The sequence below is a fragment of the Ciconia boyciana genome, chromosome 18 (genome assembly GCF_034638445.1).
Source record: "Ciconia boyciana chromosome 18, ASM3463844v1, whole genome shotgun sequence".
In the NCBI taxonomy this organism is placed as follows: Eukaryota; Metazoa; Chordata; class Aves; order Ciconiiformes; family Ciconiidae; genus Ciconia; species Ciconia boyciana.
The window spans coordinates 2981778-3004387 of record NC_132951.1 but is presented as its reverse complement, the minus strand read 5'-3'; the positions used below and the strand labels follow the sequence as shown (position 1 = coordinate 3004387).

The window sequence follows — 22610 nt, the reverse complement described above, 5'->3', positions numbered from 1 at the left end:
GGCTGGTGGTGCAGGGAGCCCTCCCAAAGCTCCAGCAGACGTGGCCGTGCCCCAGCCAAAGCCCATGGACACTCGTGGAAACCTGGGGCAGAGTCCTTGCCACAGCTCCCCCGATTCCAAAACTCAGCCCGAGGAACTGAGACTTGTCCCATTAGCAGAGAAAGGATGCCAAAGACTTGGGAGCTCAATCCGATCAGCAGCCCTGAACCGTTACGCTTTCTTCAGCGTGCACAAACCTCTCAGGCTGAAACATCAAGCTGGAGGACAGCACTTAATGGCAGAACCCCCTCCGGCTTCCCAAATCACCGCGTTACGTCCTGGCAGTGCCACCCCACCACAGCTGGGAAGGTCCCACGCCACCTCCCCCTCCTGTAAGCTCTGCAAGAGCCCGGCTCCGCCAGTCACCCCTGGGACGTGCAAAGCTGATTTCCCTGCACGAAGGAGGTGGCTGAGTGAAACGAAGAGCAACACTCACCCCGTGAAAACGAGACACAGGAGGGTGCAGATCAGAATGAGCACCTGGTTAAACATCGCAGACTGGGTCCTTTGTATGGCTCGGTGCAGGTCGTTCTGGGAAGAGAGGAGAGGACTCACCAGCTCGAGGAGGCTGAGGGTAAAGCACTCCTCCAGGTACCAGCTGCTGTCTTGCTGGCTCCAGCAATGCCCCCGCAGACGGAGGTCAGGCCAGAATTTGGCCCTTGAAAAGGGATGTGCATTTCTGCGAGCAGGTCTGGGCTCTGCTGCCAGGAGAGACAGCTCGAGCGGGCGTGTGGGAATGGCTGGAATATCTCGTCCTGCCAAAATACCATATCCCGGGGACAGCCGGAGGCCGTCCCTGTCAATACACAGCCAACAGAGTCAACGTGGCTCAGACACCGAAGGGCTCCTGCTCAGGTCCACAGCCCAGCATCACCAGCTGGCAAAGCCTCACCTCCCACCAACCCCGGCACGGCTGCACGCACTGAGCACCAAAAACCTGCCCGAGAGCCGGCGGCAGGCGAGGGCCCCCCACCCGGCCACGCTGCCCTTGGCATCCCCAGGGCAGAGGGACGCAGGGCGAAACGGGTGGGATGCATCCGGTCACTCACAATCATGTTCTCCAGGGCGTACTTGGCAAGCCAGCAGTTCAGAAACACAGGAATGAACAAATTCCGCAAAGGAGGCCAGAATATCTACAAAAGCAAGAGTTACTTGCAGAAAAATCCATGTTCTCTATCAGAAAAAGCTATAAAGAGCCAATTCGAACCCTGCTGGGAAGGATCCATCTCCAAACTAAGCACCGGGCTCTGCGAGGCTGCCACCGAAAGCGGCCCCGGTCCCCCGGCTGCTGTGAGCCAGGTGAAAACAGAGGATGGTTTTTGGGATAACGCTCCAGAGAAAGTAATTATATTAAAAAATATTGAAGAAAAAAATTTCCTGCCAGCTTCAAATAGTACTTGGCCAGACATCCATTTTTCTTTATTTCACCACCAAAACTACAGTACTTATTAAACTTAAAGCTGCTTTAAAATGTCACTGGGAAACACTCACCGTGATAATAAATGGCACTGTGTTGATCATCTCAAGGATGAACGAAATGCGAAAAATCTGTTCCCAGATGTTCCCCTGGGGAATTAAAAGCAAATAATAATTAAATAAGCTTAAAAATCTGCCAAATGACAATTAAAAAGCTCCCACTCTGCCACAGACCCTGCTAGATGGGGGAAGTATGCCAGAGCAGGCAGAAAGATGCTCCGGTTTGTCTGTGGGAGAGAGATGCAGCGCTGGTGGCAGACACGCTGGAGTCAGTAACTCCTTCCCAAACTATTCGGTCCTTTCTGCAGCCACGACGTCCCTCTGTCCATCGCTGCTGCTGCCCAAAGCCAGGGGACAACAACGCTTCGTACAAGGACAGAGAATGAGAGTGACTGATACGGATCGCTGGCACTCAGACCCGGTGGGTGACACAGGGTCTGAGTCTTTTCTGCCAACTGTCCCAGGGACACCGAGAAGACGCCATTTGTTAAGGTCACTTTTCTTGGCCATTTTAAGGGGCTTTGATCCAAAAGAGTCAGCCTGTGCCTCTCCCTGTCTGGCTTGGAGCGGTGCCTGCTACCTCCGGAGGCAGCAGACCTCGGCACAAGCAGGGGTCGTGCTGCCGAGCTCAGCTCCAGGTCCTCAACCTTAGGGAACTCAGCGTGCGTCAATCCGGCCCCCCATAAAAGCAGTGACCCTTTGTAAAACAAGTCTGAATGTAAAGGAAGGTGGAAAAAGAAGAGATCCCCCAGCTCTGCTCTGCCAAACACTTATCCAGCAGCCCAAGGGGGAATGAGAAAGGAAAACAGGCACAGCCAGCTGAGACATCCCCGAGACAAACGTCCTCTCAGGATGCTCCAGGCTTCAGACAGCTCAAAGACAGAGAAATGAATTCACGCCGGGGGGTCAGACGCAGACTGCGCATCGCTGTCCACCGCCCGCCCCGGGGCACTTACCTTGTAGCTGAGATAGATGAGCAGCATGGTCTCCAGAAAGCTGATTAAAGCTATGCTGACCTGCAGAGACAGACAGGCAAAGGCTGCTGAGGGCTCGCTCGATGCATCCTCGGTCGATCAGAGCTCTGCCGAGCCCTCCCTGCCCGGGGCGATGAGGAGCCCAGGGGTATCGCAGACGTGGGCCTGTTCGTTTGATTTCTCTGCACCCCTTTGTGGGATGTTTGCCACACACGAGCAACAGGCACGCGGGCAGCCTTGAGCAGAAGCCAACGGGTGCTCAACCCTTCTGCAAGCGATTCCCCGGGCAGCTGCCCGGCCTGAAAATAGCCCGTTACTGGTACAGCTGCATCCAGGCTGGGGAGGAGCTGTGCCAGCCACATGATTTCATCTTCCTGCAGCTTGTCCTCTCCTATCGGTCCCCGGGATTTTCCCCCAGGGCCGTGTTGTTGCTCCCACAGAAGCCCCAGCTCATTTTCTGCTCACCCAAGAGGACCCGTTGCCCCTGGCTGTTGCGGGCAGAGGGTGCACAGAGACCCGCTGGCGGCAGAGCTCAAACCCCAGCTCCTGCTGCGCTCCTGCACCACCATGCCCGAGGTCTGGGCACTCACCTGCACAGCCCACAGCGGCATTTTTCTATCCACCCAGAAGATGTGTGACCTGCAAAGAAAATTCAAAACGGATCTAAACTGTAGCCTAACTCGCAGTGCCGTTACTCCCCACCGAATGCAAATCTGAGGCCGTCACTGGTGCAGGAGCCGGCACAGGACTGGTGCTGGTGTTCCTTACTGCACAGTTTGTTCAAGCAGCCTCTGCACTGAGGATAAGCCATTCCCAAGGGTGCAGCCACGGCACTTGTCAATTGATTTGATCCCGGGAGGGTCCCTCGAGCAGCCCCGTGAGCAAGAAATGGCCACAGGCAGCTGCCAGCACCAGCTGCGTCCATCGCTGCACCCCCACGTCCCAGCAGAGCCAGACCCCAGCACTGCAGCAACTCTCAACTCACCAGTTTATCTTCGTGGACTGGTTGAACACGGTGTAATTCTGCTTTTCGCATTCCCAGCTAGGAGAAGAGAAAGATAAAGCAGGGGGAAGCAGTCAGCGGGGGGGAGGAAGGAAAAGGGGTGCTGGCGTGGACGTCCCGGGCTCATGGGGTGCCCTCGCCGCTCTGTCCTGATGCTGGGGGAGGGCCCCGGACAACACTCCCGCGGGTCCAAATGCACCCTGGTCCCTATAGCCAGGGCTTTCCACAGGAGCCTGTCTCACCCAGGCAGTTTTTAACATCTTCTTACTGGAGAATAAGACCCACCAGGTACTTCAGCCCATACCAGAGATGCTGCGAAACGCTGATACTCGCCGGGCACAGGGCTCCCTGTGCACAGTGCTCGAACACAGGGCTGCAGCTGGGAATTACCAGGTTACAATTAGCAAAAGCTGCTGAGCTTTGGCTTCTAGGACAAGGCTAGCTGGGGCCCGAGCAGCCAGGCAGGCAGGCAGCACCAAAGCCAAGCTCTCGCCTGCCTTGCTGCGAGGGATGCCAGCCTTTATTTTGCCACATACCCTCAGGAAAGCGGGCTTTCCCGAACTGCAGCTGTGCTAAACCTTTCCAGGATATGCATCTGTGTCACACTTAATTCTTACAGGTTTGAAACCACTTTTGGACAATGCAGATGTACTTGGTGGGCAGTCTGCAACCTTTACAAAAAGAAAATCAAATTGCTAATTCTCCTAGCTCTTGGAAACCCCCCCCACACTGTACGTGAGCTAAACAAAGCAAGGACTTATTAAAAATAGGCTTATACTGAAACCCAGAGCAAAGCTGATGTATGTAATCATCTGTCACCTCGGGGATCTAAATGGCAAAACATATTTCCTTCCCAAACGCTTAAATGGGATTTAGCATAAGTGTCTTCAAGGGCATCAGGATTCAGAAAATACTTGCATGGTGATGCCCCGTAATCATGAGCTCTTGCCTGTGGCTGAAGGCCACGCTGCGCCCCTGACCTTTAGAGCCAGAGAGCATTTGGAAAAGAACGTGGCGCTGAATTTTTCCACCACCTTCCCCCCGTGCGCCGTGCAGACGCCCACACGCCCGTCCGTGGGGTCTGAGCAGGGAGCAAAGCCCACCAGACCAGCAAGTTTGGCTAAACTACCACTTCAAACAGCCGGAGTGAGAAAACCCATCCGTCGTGCATCTTCGCACCCGCCGTGAGTAGCCGCCATTGCGTCTGCGCTCCCCATGGCACAGGGCGGTGTGGGAGCCCGGCGGCAGCGGCACTCACCAGCCTATGCCCTCCTCCGGGTTGTCGAGCAGGACGCGGACGATGTACAGGAGGCATGTCAGCAGCTTCAGCGAGAAGTTGAAGAGCCGGATCCTCAGGCCTGCGGCAGAGGGGGAGCACGGCGTGGGCCAGGTGCACCCGTGCACCCCGTGCACCCCACGGCACAGCCCCTCTGGTTGCCCACAAGCTTTGCAGGGCCCCGTGCACCGCAGGACCCCCCCGAGCCCCAGGGCTGCACACCAACGCTGCTCACGCTTCGCCCGGGGCTCTACGCATCCTACCCAGCGTCAAATGTATAGGAGGCTAATACAGAAATAAATAGCGATGAGTCAGCTCCTTGCTGGCCCCAATAGATGTGAGAGACAAACGAGGGAGCTGCTGGAGCGTATCCCCCTCATTAGCAGGCAGCCATTAAAAAGCATCAGACAGGCAGGGCCAGGGCCCCGCTACATTCACCGTGCTGCAAACAGTTTCAGGAGGAGGGATGGCGAGCAAAAGCCTCCCTCCCCAGCCAGTTCATCAGGTTATTACTCAAATTACAAGTGAGAAATTCATCACATTTTCATTAAAAACTTCCCCATGGGCACCCTGTTGTGCTGCGCTCCAGCTTTTTAACAAGACGACAGGATGCAGGGAGGAAAAGAAAATGTGAATTTATAAATTAACGAGCGGACTCCCTCCAGACAGCTAATGACATCTCAGAGAAAGAAAATAAAAACACCATTAGTCAAGTGGAGGCTAATCCTGACGGCTGAAGCGGGAGCGGGTAACTCACAGCCTGCCTCGCCTGTCCCCACCGCCGCTGACCTCCCTGCGGGCACGGGGAGCATCGCCGGCTCCGCAGTGGGGACATTTGCTCCCTGAGCCCCCCAGGCAGCTCCCGAAGCCCACCCTGCTCCCAGCCAATTTGTCCCAGCTGGTTTCCATGCTGTGTTTGTCCCCAGCGAGCAAAGGCAGCAGGCAGCATCCCCTCCTCCCCGTGCAATCGCGTCCCCCTCAAACCAAGTTGGCCAACACCCAACAGAAAGGCCAACAGGCAGCAGCAGCCCTGGGCTGGGGACACTGGGGACACACAGGGAAACAGCCACCAGCAGATGGCAATGGCTTCTCGTCCCACGAGGACGGAGCGTGGCTCTCGAGCTCGGGCAGGGTTTGGTTTCTCCCAGCAGACACTCGGGCTCCACGCTTGGAGCACTCACTCGATCGCTGGTTTTTGATGAAGAAGAGCTTCAGCCGCTCCTTGAAGGTGTTCTCATTCACGTAGAACTCGACCTGCACCCTGCGGGGAAAGCACCCAGAGGAGCCCATCAGCGGAGAGGGAGGTCGGACCTGGAGTCCCCCAGGAGCCCCGTCCCCCTGTCCCGGCTGGGTGACCCCCCAGAGCAGCCCACAGCAGACCCCAGGCTCAGCCCCGGACTCCCAGCTGCTCCCACCATACCAAACTGCCAGTACCACCGGCCGTGAGCACCAAGACATAGCACATGGACAGCTACCAAAGCAGCCGACGCAACCCATGGGGCCACGTCTACTTTGGGTTAAGGGCTTTGCTTTCATTCATGTGCAACTAGCTGACATCAGACTTGCAAACTTCTCCTTTCCTGCACGCTTTACAACGTTTGAAGCCTCTCAGAAAAGTGGTGGCCTTGGAGCAGTCTCCCCCAGCAACGTTCTACCTGCTCCGACCCCCCGTGGCTGCAGCAGAGGAGTCGGCGAGGGCAGCAGCCCCAGTACACCCGTGCCCTGGCTCTGCCCGGGTAGGAGCAACGTTCAGCATCGAAGCTGTTAAAAAACAAATCTGATCTAAAAGGAGAAAAATTCCCTTTGTTGCTAAGATACCACATTTGGCCATTCCAGAAAAACCCAGGAGCTGCCAACCAACTCCAAACGTCACTTGGCATTCGGAACCGCTGGTGCCTTGTGGCACCGGGACAAGGCGCCGCGGCAGAGCCGCCCAGTGCGGCACTCCGCAGAAACCGGCAGGGAGGAGCCGCAGGTGAAACTGAAAATGGCCCGTCCACCGCTGTGACCACCACGGGCACGTCTTCATCTTCAGCTGCTCCAGCCTCCACCACTGGCCCCCATCAGCAGCCCTCCTGCCGGTCCCCGCGTGCCGGGTGGATGCCCATGACTGCGTGGACGGAGGAAAGCCTCACCAAGGCTGGAGGCTCCTCACCATGGATGTCAGAGGGGTCTGGGATCAAGCCCACCCGGATTAAGGGTGTGCAGGCAAAACTGGACCCTGCTCAGCTCATCTGCCACCCGCCTCTCCTATTACTTTACAAACGCCCGCAGCCCTTTACAAACTCACTTATTCACACCAGGCAGGGTTATAAATTACACTCCTGCCTGCTAAGTGCAGGCTAAAAGGGATTGCTTCCCGATGCCTCGGCTTTAGACTCTGAGCAAGACAAAGTCTGTTCGTTACTGTTACAGCCAATAATGGAGTTAAGTGTAACGAATTAGCTATTTCCCCTATTTCACTGTATTCAACAAGTCTCTTAAGTAAGTGTTACTATTATTACTGGTTTTTTAACTGCTCAGAAGAAGGTCGTCAAGATCGCATTAATCAGGCATATTACCAAGCCGAGGCATAGACTGAGGTGAGCAAATTCACGGTGACAGTCATTAAACCTACCACCCCATTTTATTTCGCCTGTGCAACCCCCGTGCACACACATTGCCGGCTCCAGCCAAGCATGCTGCCTGGCACACCCCACCGAATCCTGATTTATTGGAAAGCAGCTGCTGCTCCCTCTGACAACAGAGGGATAAACAAATATTTACTGATAGTTAATGCCCAGCTGATTGGGCAGCAAATTGGGAAGGGGTTTTATGAAACCCTCATTGCTCGGGAGTCCCTCGTCCTGGTACCCACTGGTGCTTGCTGGCATTTCACGGCCAGCCTGACCACTCATGGGGAAACCGCCCAGCGTGTAAGAAGTGTGGCACACCCGGGAGAGCTCCTCGGGGCTTCTTGTGGACTCCCTTATCAGGTTGAAAAGTCAGATTTTTAATTTATAAGGCTCTTACGTACAAAAGGCAAATGCACGGAGAGAAACCCATCACCTCAGGGATGATAGCTGGGATAAAATTTTACACAGGCTATCAAATTTTACGCACTTCTGCCATGAGCCAGTAACTGCTCTCTGACTTACCCTCCCTTGGAGTGACACAGCGGGAAGCCACGGGCAGCTGCCTGGTCGGGCGGCTGGCAGGGACCCGCTGTCGGGCTCAGGGTGGCCGGCCCGCTGTAAGAGCCCGTCCTTCAGCATCGCCCTAATGCTGCTGGAGCAGCACGGCCGGGACCAGAGGCAGCACCCGGGAGGTGGGTGAGACTCACCCGCCTGAGCCCCTCCAGCCCCGGAGCTGCTGCGGGCAGAGCCTAAGGGCTCCACGCTGCGGGCTCATCTTGTCCCCATCGATGTAGCCGAAGAGGAAAGAAATCAGGAGCCTTAACTGGGAAGCAAATGCTGAGCTCTCGTTGCCCACCCACAGGCACGTCCCCTGCAGACCCCGCGCCGTGCCCGGATCTCTCAGCGGGACGTCACGCACGTCACGGGACGTCACGTAACAGAGGTGACAATAACCAACAGCCTCGGTGAGGCAGTCACCCATCTCTGTTAAGACATTCAGCATTTGTGCTGGTTACAACGCCAAGGGAAGGACGCGCGGGTACGGCTGGCAGCACTCGGCAAACCCATCAGCAGTGATGTGAGCGCATCGCTCCTCACCAGGACGTTTCATAGCATCAAGCGAGGCTCATTTGTGTTTTAGCATTTGATGCTAAACCTGAGGTGGCAGCTGCAGGGTTTGACCAAGAACATACCTCACCCCAAACGTCCCCAGCCGGCAGCAGCAGGGACAGGAGCTGAGCCTGCATCGCCCCTGGGGCCCGGACGCTCGCGGGGACCGGCCAGCCTAAGGGGCAGGGAGCGTGGCCGGAGGGGGCTTTGCACCGAACCCGGTGCGTGTTCACCAGCCGCGCTCGCTGGCAGGAGAAGGGAGCGGGGAGGTGGACCCTGCCACGGGGACCACGAGCACTGGGGAGCGAGCAGGAGAATTTACCAGCGCTGGCTCAGCCAGCACGATGCCGTAGGAGCGAGCAGCCATAACTGCAGAGCTTCATAAGCACAGCTTTAACACGTGTTAAAATTAATAATTTCCAAAGCCAGACTCGGCACATAATTTATCTGTGTCAGGGCATAAATCAGCTGCCACGACTGCTCACGACACTGCGCACACAAGCTAATTGCTCCTTCTCCTTATTAAAAATGCCCAGGAAATGCTAGGAACTGGCCTTCAGCTCCGTCATGAACGCTGGGCACCCCATTCATCAGAGTCCCTGAGGATTAAGCACATCGAGGAGAGGGAGACTTCAGGGAGCACGATTCGTCTCCCAGACATTCGCCTCCGTACCGAAGAAACAAACAGCAATATAAATCTCTGTCGCCAGACAGATGGTTTGCTGATCTATAGCATTGCAGCCCACCTTAAGACTATGAATATAAACACTGATGGATAAGAGAACTGAATGATTAGAAGAGATCTAACTTTTTATGACAAAGTAACCCATGTATTCATCCATCATAACGGCTGCAGGAAGAAGAAACACTTGGAAAGCCACTGAAGCAGGTCTTGCGGGGGGGAAAGAGGGTATTTATCACTGCAAAGAGATGAAGAAATAAAAGCATGTAGGAAGAACGTGTTCCTGTGCAGACAAGCTGCCCTCGCTGCTTTCTGGGCTGAGCCCCTGGAGCTGTATGGGACCCTGCAGCCGTGGCCCCGCTGATGCCCCACCGAGCCCCAGCAGCCCCCGTGGGGTGACCGCCCCACGGGGTGACCGTCCCACGGGGCTTCTGTCTGGAGGAGGAGGGAGGGCAGAGCAAGGGCTCGGCATGACGGGGACCAGGACATCGCCCCGGTCCGACAGCCCACCCCAGCGCTGGCACCCGCTCTGCAGTGCCAGGTCAACCCGACACCCCAGAGCTGACCCACGGCCGAACAGGCGATGGCTTTTACCAGGCAGCAGGAACCATCAGAAAGTATCAAAGCTCCTACTCCATTTCCAGCTGAGGGAAGGAGATTATATCATCTAAAACGTACCCTTTAATTCTGCTGTCAAGAAGTTAACTTCAAATAAAAATCAAGCTAAACTCCGACTGCATTACCGCCCCGAATCACAAACCCCAACGGGCTCTGAGTTCACAGCATCTCAGCCGAGCCGGCCCATTTAAACTGCCCCCACCCCTGCCACCGCAGCCGGGCATCCCTCCCGCCGGCCGGGCAGCGCGGTGCCAGCCCAGCGCGGGCAGCACCGAGGGCTGCAGGCAGCGGCAGGCTCTGCGGGAAGGGAGCAGGCAGCACGCCTTGCCCCGGCTGAACCTCCCCGGCCGCGCAGATAATCATCGCGGTACAAGCTGAGTTACAAGCCCTCTGCTTGGAAGTGTAATTACCGCTATTATGCACTTCATAATGCCTGAGCAATTTCATTTTCTTCGCTCGGTTATTTATTGTACTTTATTAATCTAAGATTAGAGGCAATTTGTTCTAAGATGATGAGCTCCCAAAAAAGATACGATAGTTTGTTTGGAAAAGTGCGGGATGCAAGACCAGGATGTGCACAGCCCGGCTCACCGGCATTAAAATAGACACCGAGGAGCACGGCCCCGGCTCCATACTTGTACCTTCCCCAGAGAGCTGGGGATAAACACGCTCCCCTTACAGACAAGTAAACCACGAAAAATAGCAACCCGCGTGCAGCCCCACGCTGGGGCAAACCCACACGGGCAGGGATGGGGGGACAGAGACGTACCCCCAAGCTCTGCGTCCCCAGGAGACTTACATGGGCAGTCGGGTGCAGGCAGCTCCCCTCCGGTCCCCGTGGCATGTGACCGCTGCCGGGCATGGCCTGAAAACCGAGATGGCTCCCAAATCCACCGGCCAGCCGAGGGAGCGAGCTGCCACCCCCTGTGCTGGGACGCTGCCCAAAGCCTCCCTGCTGCCCTCTAAAGAAGGGCTTAGGAGCCCAGGGAGCTTTTGTTCTCTTTCATAATAGAGACTTCTTGCCATGAGAAGCATCTCTTCAAGTAAACATGGCTCTTGAAAGACAAGAAAAAAAATCTCAGCATCTCAATCACAGCTCCAATCCTCGCTCTCAGACTCCGGCTGGGCGGGAAATGCTGTTCTCATTCCAGGAAAATTCTCAAGAAACTTCTTGCATCATGTAGTGGGATGCAAATGAGACTCTTCAGAGATTTGGGGGGAAACAAAAAACCAAAACAAACCCAAAATCTCTGCAATCTGGTGGCTGCCAACACCCCGCTCTGCCAAGACACTGTAGTCTCAAATGAGACCCCACTTCATCCCCCCACTCTGGCTGAGCCCGGAGGACGGCTCTGCATCCTCCCTGCAAAACCGCATGGGTTAAATACATAAGAAACATGGCTGTGGCAAACAATAGCTTAAAGAATTAAAGAAATGTGCTGACAGCCCAGGTGGGCTCACCGGGGATGGGCTGTGGGTACCAGCAGGCACTGGAAGCGCAGGTCTGCAACGTTTCGGCTCTCAGCACCCTGCAGCGCAAGGAACAGCAGAGGATATTGTGCGAAAGGCAGCGTACTGCTCGGCAAAGGCACCGCACCGCGGCCGGGCTGCCTCCGGTCCTTCGCTTGGCCACCGGCCCGGCACAGAGGGCGGCCGGTGCCAGCAGAGCCCGGCGGCAGGCCAGGACGGCCGGCCAGCCCCTGGCTGGGTGATAGCCCCTGGGCTGGCTGCGGGGCAGAGGGGCTGTCACCCAGCCAGGGACGGGGCATCTCCGCGAGGGGAGGGGATGCCGCACCAGGGGAAGCTGAGCTGAGGCCAAAGTCCTTCCCAAACAAACCACCAAGGCAGCCAGCTTGAGGCTCAGATACCTGCTGATGGCAACCACACGAACCACCCAGACAGACACCTCCAGCAGCCGCCAGCCCTCCTGATTTCCTTCGGAGATGCTCTTTCTTTTTTTCCACTGTTTTCTTGATGGTAACAGGCATTCGGGTACAAAAGCTACAGCGAGACGGATGACATTAAGTGAGCTTTGCGTACTGAACGCGACTTCTGTGGTACGTTCATTTGCCATCCTCCATCCATCCCGAGACGAGCGGAGGACGAGGGGCAGCTACGGCCCTTCCCACCAGAGCTCCCAGCTCGCCGGCGCGACGAGCTGCTCCCAGCGCACGGCTTTGAGACGGAAAGGGGGAATAGCTGTACGGCTGTGTGCGTACAGAAAACCTGGGTGCCTGCCAAAGTGAGAAACAGGGAACAAGCTGCCCCCACGCTCAATAAGCAGTAATTGAACAATTACTCAAAGGAGAAGGGTTGTGGGTTTCAACGAGGCTGTACCGGCTCTGTGCCGGCAAGCGTGCAAGAAAACGGCTTCAAAACCGCACGGGGCTGCACGGCTCCGGGGAAGCATCTCCTGCCGCAAGCCCCCCCGCCCTCTGCATCCCCCCCGTGCACCATACGGGGATCAGCCCGCACCAGGGGCCCTGCAAAATCTGTCGCCTGGTTTTGCTTCGCTGCATCTTCTGCAAGCTCCCGGCTCGGCTGGCAGCCCGCAGCGGCCCGGGCTGTGGTGCTCGCAGGGCACCTCATCGGCTGGGGAGATGTGCAGGTTCACCCCTCCTGCGGAGAAGCCGGGCGGGATTGATGCCGTGCTGGAAGCCGAACGTGGCTGGGCACCCGGCCGCTCCCCACCCGAGCCGTGTAGCCCCGCCAGCACGCTCACCGCCACCGCAGCCGGGAGCTTTGCTCAGCTTCTCCAGGGTTTATCAAACACCCCCCAAACATCTCTCGCTGCAGCAGCTTCTCCAATAAATCTCTGGCACAATTTTCAACAAGAAAGCACAAAGCAACCAGAGAGGGACCGGGAGCCGGGGCATCGCTTGCCTCTCCCCGCTTTGGGGGGCAGAGCCCTCCCCGGCCAACGCTGCCGACCCGCGGAGGGAAGAGGAGAGGGGAGACCTGTCTCAGGGCGAAGGGCTGGGACCAGGAGGGCAGGTTTCAGTGCCTGGGAGGTACGCGAGAGCACTTGGGAGACCAGTGGGAGAGCCTGCACGGTCCAAAAGGCCAAGTATTGCAAACATGGGGAAAGTGTTGCAAAAATGGGGAAATGTGCCCATTTTCTACGAATCCCTCTTGTCCCCCATCCCTTAGCAGGTGCAATACTGAAGCCACTTCCCCCTTGTTCTGCAGAGTCCCAGCCGATCCCCACGGATCGCGGCACCGGCCAGCCCCGAGGCACTCAGGAGGTCCCACATCAGCCTCTCGCAGGCACCATCGTAGCCACCGCCGCAGCCCTGCGGGAAGGCAGCTGCTCCCGCCAGCTTTGGCCTCTGGGCCGGGCTGCCTGGGTGGCCCCGCCGGGCTGGCGGAGCACTCCGAGCCACGATGCACACAGCGCCGGGAATGAGTTTGCCGAGCTGCTCAGGCTCCGGGCGGGGAACATGCTGAGGCACATCACAAACGATGATTAGCAAAATTGAGTCCCACATCAATAGACACGCTGCGCTGGGAACCGGGATGCTGTGGCACACATTGCCCCAGGACTGGCTCGAAACCTTGTTTCTTCAACATTTCATGCATTTACCATGAGAATAAATCAGAAAAAAACCATCTCCTGTTTTTTTATGGAGTGTGATTTTTGCCCAAAGAAAGGAGCGATATTGCCAGCCACTCCGCAGCAAATTAAACACAGCTGGATGCAGGTAATGTCATCCTGGCTCCAGGAGTAACACTGTAATTCTGTTTTTTGGGGATGAAAAACAGGCTCCAAGCAGCTGCTTCTGGAAAAACTCTGCCCAAGACCAAGGTTGGCTTCAAAGGCCAGTCTCACGGCCACTCGTCTTGCACAATGAGATGAACGATGCCCGGAACTCATCCGCACACCGATGCCCTGAACTCATCCGCACAAGCACTCCTGTGTTGGTAGGACAGAGGCAGGGCAGGAGGCACTGCACCGAGGGCACAACGGCTCTGCCGAGCCGGGGTTTGGCCACCCCTGACACATGATGGTGAAAAGGCTTCACAAATCTGTAAAAAAGATGGTAAAAAAGAAATCTGCTGCTGGACTTCTTTTTCCTGTGGTGGTTTTTTTTTTTTAATTAGGGAGGACACTGCAATGAAAATGGGATTTTTATCAATTCCTCGTTCCTGAAGGCAGCTATAGTCCCTCTCCAACTGTATTTAGCAGTTGTGGAGCTCATTTTCAGGCACCAAACGAAGCACTGGAGGCAGCAGGGATGCACTTAGGGGCTGGAGTTCAAGATCTCCCACACAAAGAGCAAGGGGTGGCAATGCATGGCAGGGCTCCCAAAACCACAAGTTCAGCTCCGGGGTGAAGCGGGACAGGCTGCTTCATCCCAGGGCTGCTCCGGTGCCTCCCCAGGCTGGGAGCCCCGGCTCGGGGCCATCCCCGGGGGACAGCACCGCTCCGGGTAGCGGCGCGTGTCTGCACCGCCGGAAGGCGGCACAAGGCGAGCAGGGCCGAGAGGAGCCAGGGGAGCACCAACGGGCTCTGTGCCGTGCCCGCGTGCAACCCTACCGCAACACGCCTGCGGCGAGCGGGCCCTGGCCCGCAGCCCGCTCCCGAAGCTGGGTGCTGAGCCAGGCAGGACGGGGAGCCCCTGCCAGCGGTGATGTGCTATGCGGGGGCCTGGATCAGGCCCCCGGACCAGGGGGCAGAGGGCTCTCGCTCGGTGCTGTCCGAGGACGTGTCCCCAGCCGTGGGCCCTGGGCAAGGACACGCTGATCCCCCGAGTCATCTTCCCGCTGCGTCGCCCATCCAAGGTCTCGGCAGCCTCGCGGATGCACGGAGCAGCCCCAGCCCTGGCTCCATGCTGCTCGCGGCCGGGCAGCGGCACCACTTGCTCTTAATAAAATAATAATAATTAAAAAGATTAAAACCCCGAAAGAGAAGAAGCAACGGAATAACACGCTGTGTTTTGTTTGGCTTATTTGTTTTGCAACATTGGAGATTGACACTCATGAGTCTGCTCCTGTAATTGCTTCTGCTGATGAATCTGGATTGTTTAATTAGAGTCTGTGCACGGAGCTCATTGCTAACGGGTAATCACCGATTTGCTGCCAAGGCTATCACTTCTTGCCCAAGAAACTAGTCTGTCTCTGAGCGCAGCTAGTCCTCCTCACGGTGGGAACCATTGCTCTTTCAGAAGGGTTTGCTGGTCCCGTACACAACTCCTTGGTGCCAAGAGCAGTAAAGGACCAACCTCGTGCTTATCAGCTCGCTTAAAAGCGGAATAATCTATCACTACCTTAAAGTCAAGCCTAACCACTTTTCTTGGCGGCAGGAACTGCCCAAAATACTTGGCTCGTGAGACACCATGCACACATGCACCGCACAAACGCCCCAATCTGCAAGGGGTTTTTGCTCTCCGGAGAACATGGTTGGCTTTTCCCCAGTGACGGTCCCTGGGGCCGGCGGTGCCACAGGAGCCCTCGCCCCCTCCCCGCAGTGCCGGCGCAGGGGAATGCATGCAGTGCACTTACTGCGAGAAGGAGGAATCCACGCTGAAGTCCTCGGCATGAGGCCTACAGAGCAAGAGCATCACAGGAGGTGAGGGAAACGTACAGCTGCCGGGCAGAAACCAGAGCGACAGCCGGAGCCGTGCCACGGGGAACGCCAATGCCAGAGGGACAAACAGCCGCCCGAGTGCTCGGCCGGGGGCTGCGCCGCGCCTGGGGTGCATCCCTGCCGAGGTCCCCAGGGAGGGGATGCTGGGGACCTGGTGACGCTCTGGTGGCTTTGCGGGTGTACGGCCCCTTTAAGGACTCCGCTCCACAGATAGAAACATTTTTTAGGCTTTTTTTGCATTTTTTTGATGAGTCTCGCAAACTGCATCACTGCTCTGTCTCAAATCAGTGTCACGCTTTCTGCGGAGAAATTAGATTTTGAAAGGTGCCGGCTGGGGTGCTTTTAGGAACCTAACATTGCGCTTCTCCTACACAAACCTTCACTGAGCTGATTTTATACACACGGGTGATGACCAGAGAAGGGAAAACAAAATAAAAGAAAAGAAGAGAAGAGAAAGGAACGATGAGGGTAACATGGGGGGGCATGGTAGGGGGAGAAAGAAGAAAACAGAAATATCTGGGAGCGGGTGGGAGGTGAAGGGACCGGCTCTGCAAGCAGCACCCACGGGGCCCGTGCTCGTGTACTGTACATCCTGCAGACAGACAGACAGAGCTATGAAACAAAGCAATTGCAGCTGCGAAGGAAAAAATTCCCTCTGCAAAAAACAACGCTCTTTTCAAGACATATCCATCCCCGTGGATGGCCACGGGTCCCCGTCACCACGGGCGTTAGCTGAGACTGCTCCTGGAGCGTGCTGGAGCCCTCCCCTTCCACCCGGGGTTCGGCAGTGCCCTCTTTCCTTTCCTTATTTAATGTGAGTCTGGGCAATCGAGAAATATATCCAAAGCAAAGGGGGCAGCTGCAGCTCATAAAGGTTTTTCTTTTCTTTTGCTTCATGCTTTATGAGTCCACAGCACTCCAATATAGTTCAAACTAAATAAAAGCAATAAATTCACATTTCAATTAAAACGCGGGTCCAAAGGAAAGCTAATTCACCCCTCAGCTACAAGGCACACAGAGCAGCCTCCCCGCGACATGATTTAGTTTGCTACTACTCTTCTTTTATTATCTGTGCGAAGGCTGCAGGGAGGAGCTCATCGCCCCGGAGCCGAAACGCCCGCCGAGAGCGCAGGCTGTGCCGACCGGAGCCGCAGTCCCAGGTGACACCGACAGCGACGTCCCCCCACGTCAGAGCCAGGAGACGTGCGGGAGATGCTCAGTTTGGGAGAGAAGCTGGGGGCCTCGAGGGAGGGAGCCGGCGCGGGGGCCGAGGTGCTCTGTCTAGACGAGAGGCTCCCACGCAGCCCCGCTTCCCACGAGCGGGCGGCCGTGCCGCGAGCCTGGCCACCAGCCCTCCACGGGGAGCTGCTCGGGGGGCCACGGGGCAGGAGGTGCTGGGGCTGCTTGCGGGGAGAGTCAGGGGCTCCCACCTCCGCTCTGCGGGCTCAGCCCCGGCCGAGCCTCTGCCACCGCTCCCGGCCTCCGAGGAGCCCAAGGGGGCTCCCGCCGGCAGCCCAGCACCCCCAGCCCGGGTTTGTGCCCCTGGGGCCGCACACCCAGCCCTGCCCACAAATAATCCACTTGCGAAAAGAAAGCCGTTGACCTGCCGTCTTCCCCCTCTGCTAATTTTTAGCTTGCTCGAGCGACCACCGTGGAGCTCGGTCAGCTCACACCCAAGCGGTCTCTCGTCCCATCTCTCCCAGCGATACCAAGCCCCGGGGTGGGTCTATCAGCCGCACCGTCCCTCGCAGCAGCCCTGGCGTTTATTAATGGCAAACAACCCAGGCTTCCTCCAGCTGCAAACCAGAGGCAAGCGCAGCCCCGGGAAGGAGCCCCGCCGGCTCAGCCTCCCTCCTGCCAAATTGGATTATCCCACATCAGCAGCAGGGGCTGTTCAAGCCCCTCTACTCGCGTTTGGTTTTGCACAGGAGCCTTTTATGCCTCGCAGAGACGTCTGTGGGAAAGAAACAGCAAATGATTTGGTTTTCTCTTAATATACTGCCAGCTGGCAACCGGGAAGACAGGACGAACAGGGGCTTATTTCAGACACAGCTTCCCAAGGCAGAAGAACATTCCTGAAAACCAATGGTACATTTAATCACACAGCTCGGTGGGGTCCTGCAGATCCCCAAGGTCTGGCGTCACCGTGGGTCCCAGAGCACCGGGATGAGCCAGTACAATTCACAGAATCACAGAATCATATAGGTTGGAAAAGACCTTTAAGATCATCGAGTCCAACCGTAAATTCCCAGGACACCTTCCCCAGACAGGCAAGCCACAGGCTCGCGAGGCAAATAAACATCTCGCTCATAAAAAGGCACCACGAGTAAAAGGGACTCCAAAGGGATGGACAGACCGTAAACCTTCCCAACAGTGGCTTTGGCCACTCTGTGCCGCGGTTAAAACACGTGCTATAAAATAGTAACAAGAAGGCGCTCTCGGCTTCCAAATGAATGAACTGCTTTATGCCGATCACAGGGGGAAGAAGCGACCCTGAGATATCACACTGAAACCTCTCTGTCCCACCAGGCACCCAAATGCTCATAAACAGTCTAAATGCTGAGAAAATACGGAAATTATTTTTAAGAAAACTAAAAATCGCTCCAATTCTCATCTGAAAAGAGTTGCTTTCCAGACCCCAAAAACTTTTTAGAAGTTTCAGCTTGGAGAGTTTGGTTTACTATGGGAAAGGATACATTTTCTGCAGGGAGAAGGAAAGACAGACAGACGCCTGGGCTGCTCAGCACCGCCCCGTGGCCAAGCCGTCCCCACTCCCCCCCAGAGCTCTCTGCCAGGCACCAGCCTCTACCCTGGGCTTCGTGCCTGGCTCCAGTGACCAGTCCCGCACCGGCCCCACAGCCCGGCCCGAGTGGAGCCGCCAACCCAGCACCGGGGGGGCTGCCCAAGCATCCTCCCTTTGCTGCTCCTCACAAACTGCACCCCGGCCTTTGTGGACTCTGCAGTGTCACTTATCTGACAATTAATCCAGGTTAACTGCTAGAGGGGATTAGCAGAATGGCATGAACCCTTTTGTGCACAGTCTCACTTGAAAGGAGAGAGTAGATTTATAATATACCGAATTAAAGCCATTTAACTGACTCAGAAAGGTTACACTGGCTTTTAATGTGCTCTAGATAATCTACTTTAAATTCACCTTTTTATTTCATCCAGATCTGCCTCCCTGAGTATCCCTGTGCAGACAAACCTCAACTCATCTCATTCCTACCATGGAAGATAATTATGACACAGGCAGCGAGCCCGACCTTCGCTTACAAAATTGAAAGGTTTTATTAGAAGGTGAAGAGACAATGGCGTATTTATTATTAGAACAAAAGGCAACTAATAAACCTTGCTTATGTACAAGAGAGAGCAATCACCTGCCCACCCACGCTGCGCGGCAGCTCCTCGGCTGAGCAGCCACCTTTTCAGCCCGTCCTCTCCTCCTCGCCTCCGGCTCCGGCACAGCCCGGCCAAGGCAGCTCTCTCCCCCGAGCTGGGCAGGGACGCGGGCAGCACCCCCGAGCCCCGCTCCCCCAAGGATTCGGGCTGCAGACCGGGTCTCCTTCACTCCGGAGCGGGGAAGGCGGCCGGCCCCAAGCCCCAGCTCTCCTCCCAGCTCTGCCAGGGCGCTGCGGGATCTGGGTGGAATTTAGCTCATCTGTCTCATGCGGATAATTTGAGGCTAAATACTTTCCCTGCGTTTAAAGTGCTCAAAGATGCTCAGATGGAGGAGAGAGCAGCAAAGCACGGCAGCGGCTCAGCTGAGCTTGCACAGAGATCTGCTCCCTCTCAGCAAACTCCCTGCCAGCTCCGCGCCTTCGCCGCCGTCTCCTGATTTTTCTGGGTGATATTTCGGTAAATGAAGGGTACTAAAAATTCACTTCTGGTCCTGCAGTTCCTATTACTTTCAAGCAAGAAAATAATCCTGCCTTGACTAAAAGCCCCTGGAAGTTACAAAGACACAAGTAACGACCCACCAACATCACACTCAGCTTCAGGCTGCTTAATAACCACTTGCAAGGCTCAGAGGCATTTCGAGACCGGGGGTCTCGTCTCAGAGCCGGAGGAGAGAGCCGCCAGATTTAGTGCCCTTTAGCCCCCTGGTCTTGAAATGCCTCCAAGACAGGGGCAAGGTAGGGGGGTGAACATGAACCAAGCAAGATAACTGCTTGGAAAGGCTTCCCGAAGTGGCGTTCATCCTCTAAGACAGGAGATGCACTACGGTTCCTACCATATTGACAGTGAGAAACTCATCCCCCAAAATAGCCTGATGTGAGAAGGACAGATGGGAGGAGATGAAAAAAGAAAGTAAAGAGGGGGAGAAGGAACGAGCAAGAGGAAGGGGAAAGGGAGAGGAAGATGCACGCGTCCTGCTCACAAACATGTGCGAGAGGGGAGGCTGTGCTCAGAGCCGGGGAAGGGCAGCCCACCTCCCCGGCTGCGGGATGGAGCAGGGATGACCCCAGGGAAGGGACTCGAGCCCCCAGCACCCCCGGTCCGGAGGAAGCTCAGCAAGCCGTGCTGGCGGGCACTCCGAAAAGCCACCGACTGCTCCAGGCACACGCTGAGAGCGGCCTGATGGCTGGAGAAGTGCCACAAGAACAAACCCTCCCGTCACCAGCAGCAAAGCGTGCCGCGCAGGCAGGCAGGCAGGCAGCACACCGGCAGCTGCCTCCTCCCCCACCGAGCGGCACCTCAAGGGGGTCTTCTTTAATCACAGAGGTCGTCTTCCTTGGCGTTCCTCTGCAAAACCTACATCGCAACTAAAATACATAAAGTTTAGAAACAAACAAGGCGCGGTGCCAAAAAAGCAGCATTGCCCGCTGCGGCCAGACGAGCCGTTCCCAGCCCAATGCCCGGCAGCTCCCGGCGCTGCCTGCAATTATCTTCCAGAAAGTTTTGGCTCTCCCAGAGGGGCAGGCACTGCCAAGCCTGGGCACTGGGCTCTGCCTGCTGGGCAAAAAGGCCCTACAGATGCTGAGGCTGCTCTAACGCACACCTCCCTGCCTTTCCTAATGAGCTAAACGGGTCCCTGCGGTTCCGTCAAGCAGCTGAGCCTTGCGGAGGAAGGACTGTGCACGAATTTGGAAGTGGGGTGCGAGACCCCGCTCCGACACAGTCCCGCACAGCCCCGACGGCCAGGCTGGCAGTGCCGGCAGCTGGTGCTCGCTCAGAGGGATGGCCATGGCTGGCATCCCGCTCTCAGCGCAAGCAGGAAAGCCTCCAGTGGAGGAAGAGGAGAAGGAACACGCTAATCCCCATGCCCTGATGGGACCTGTTTGGGAATGAGGGACCTAAAATAAACAGCGCGAAAGCCCAAGTGCGTGTTTGGAGTGTAGGCATCCTTAGGTTAGGTGCCTTGTTTGCATGTCAGCACCTATATAGGGCACCGAGATTTTCAGCGGCACTGGTGTCTCACCAGCAGCCGTGGGAGGAGTGCTCAGCGCTTCCAAAACTCAGCCTGTTCCCCTCAGGCGCCCGGCTGCAGCGCTGCCAGCTCGGGGGGTGGCATTGCCCCGCGCCCAGGGAGGTGCAAACGCTTTCTGCCGGAGTGTGCCTGGGGACAGGGACAGGGATTTGAGGGACGGGGACCACAAACAGGGGACCAACCACCGAAACACATCTGAAACCCACAGGAAGGAGCTCAGAGCTGAGCCCTGGCTGGGACACGGTGATGTGGGTCTTGTCCCTGTGCAGAGGAGTGGGTACAAAATGGGAAGGATGAGCAGAACTTGGGGCCGTTCCAGCACAGCTCCGGGATGAGCACAAGAAACAGCCGGGCTCAAGCCCCCACGCCGCAGCCCGGGATGAAATCTCTGGCTGTGTTTACGAACGGCTCTGTTTAGTGCGAAGGATGCCAGCTGTCAGCTCGCTGTGCTGGCAGCCGGGATCTGGGATCATTTCCTGTTCATCAGGATCAAGCAGCGCGTTTGCATATTGCCCTTATAACGGAGTTCAGCAACTGAGCACCCTGCCCATTTTTTGCAGTGATCCTACGCTGAAAACACGCTCAGCATCACACAGCAATGCCCTCTGCTACACCAGAAAGAAATGCCCAGGTTAAATGGTGTGCGAGCAGTGCCAGCCCCCACACAGCCGTACAACGGCGCCTGGAAGAACAACCCAAGGAAACTACACGCGAGGCTGCGAGGGGAGGCGATGCACAGCGGGCACCTTCCCACGGGGACGCTGGGCACAGACCCGCAGGCAGGTTGGGTGGTTGGACCCCAGCTCCGAGACCAGCCCGCGGCTTGGTTACTGCCAGGGTAAGGCTTGGAGATGCCATGCTCCAGTCTGGGCAACCATCGCAGAGTATCAACACCCTGTCAGCAAACAGCCGCACGGCACAGCGAACCCAGACGTGGGCTCAGCGCTCTCCGTACAGAGATACCCGCTGCCAGAAATACATCCCTGCGAGGGCCTGCCCAGCCCAGCCAGAGGGAAAGCGGATCAAGGCCAAAGCACTTTGTAAGCGAAACTCTCTGGACTCCCGGGGCTCTCTTTCAGGTCTTCTCCGTGCAGGCTCCCGCAGGGACCCTGCCTGCAGCGATGCCGGTTCCTGCCCGCCCCGGGGACACGCGGCAGCACTGCCTTCACGAAGTGGCACAGACAGTCCCGGCTCAGGGAGGAGAAGTGCAGGAGCTAGGTCTGGCACAGACGCAGAAATCCTCCCATAACCAAACCATCCCGATACCCCCGGCCTCAGCATTTCTCAAATTTCTGATCTAAACCCTCAGCGGGCAGCCAAGAGAGTAGCGGCAGAAGAATCGAGGCAGGACCGTGCGTGTTGGCAGGGGCAGGAATGGGCAAACCCTGCTCAAGGGAATTCCCTGCCACAGCATTTCTCCCGCATAAAAACAGCTCACCAAAAGCTGAAGTGGCAAACCAGCATATGCTATTCACTGAAGACAGAGATATGTCTCCAGAAGTTCTTTGTTGGAAAAAGCCTCTGTTAAAGAAATGCCAAAAAAAAAAAAAAAAGCTTATTGTCTTATTGTCCCCCCGGGAGGGGATTCAGCAACACGGCACAGCAATGGTTCGACAGCAGGAGAAATTGCATCCAGGCACTTGCTGCTGCGACCTGCTACGGAGACCATCACCGGGAAACCTGGCTGCAAGGACAGAGTGCTTGTAATGGCTTCAACGGCCGGACTGGACCTTTGGGCTGGTCTGCTTGCGTGCGAATGTCAGGCGATGAAAACACATTTAGCAGGACCTGTTTGTTAACAC

General features: G+C 56.6%; 1 protein-coding gene across 1 annotated transcript in view; it reads right to left on the bottom strand.

The window, feature by feature from the left end:
- Positions 1-22610, bottom strand: part of KCNT1 (potassium sodium-activated channel subfamily T member 1) — a 90293-nt gene that overhangs the window by 19033 nt on the left and 48650 nt on the right. The window contains exons 3-10 of the mRNA XM_072883466.1: positions 5950-6029; positions 4751-4850; positions 3475-3531; positions 3080-3128; positions 2472-2531; positions 1531-1605; positions 1089-1172; positions 476-570 (exon numbers count right to left, since the gene is read on the bottom strand). Coding sequence (XP_072739567.1) covers positions 476-570; positions 1089-1172; positions 1531-1605; positions 2472-2531; positions 3080-3128; positions 3475-3531; positions 4751-4850; positions 5950-6029 — 600 coding nt within the window. The remainder of the gene's footprint in view (positions 1-475; positions 571-1088; positions 1173-1530; positions 1606-2471; positions 2532-3079; positions 3129-3474; positions 3532-4750; positions 4851-5949; positions 6030-22610) is intronic.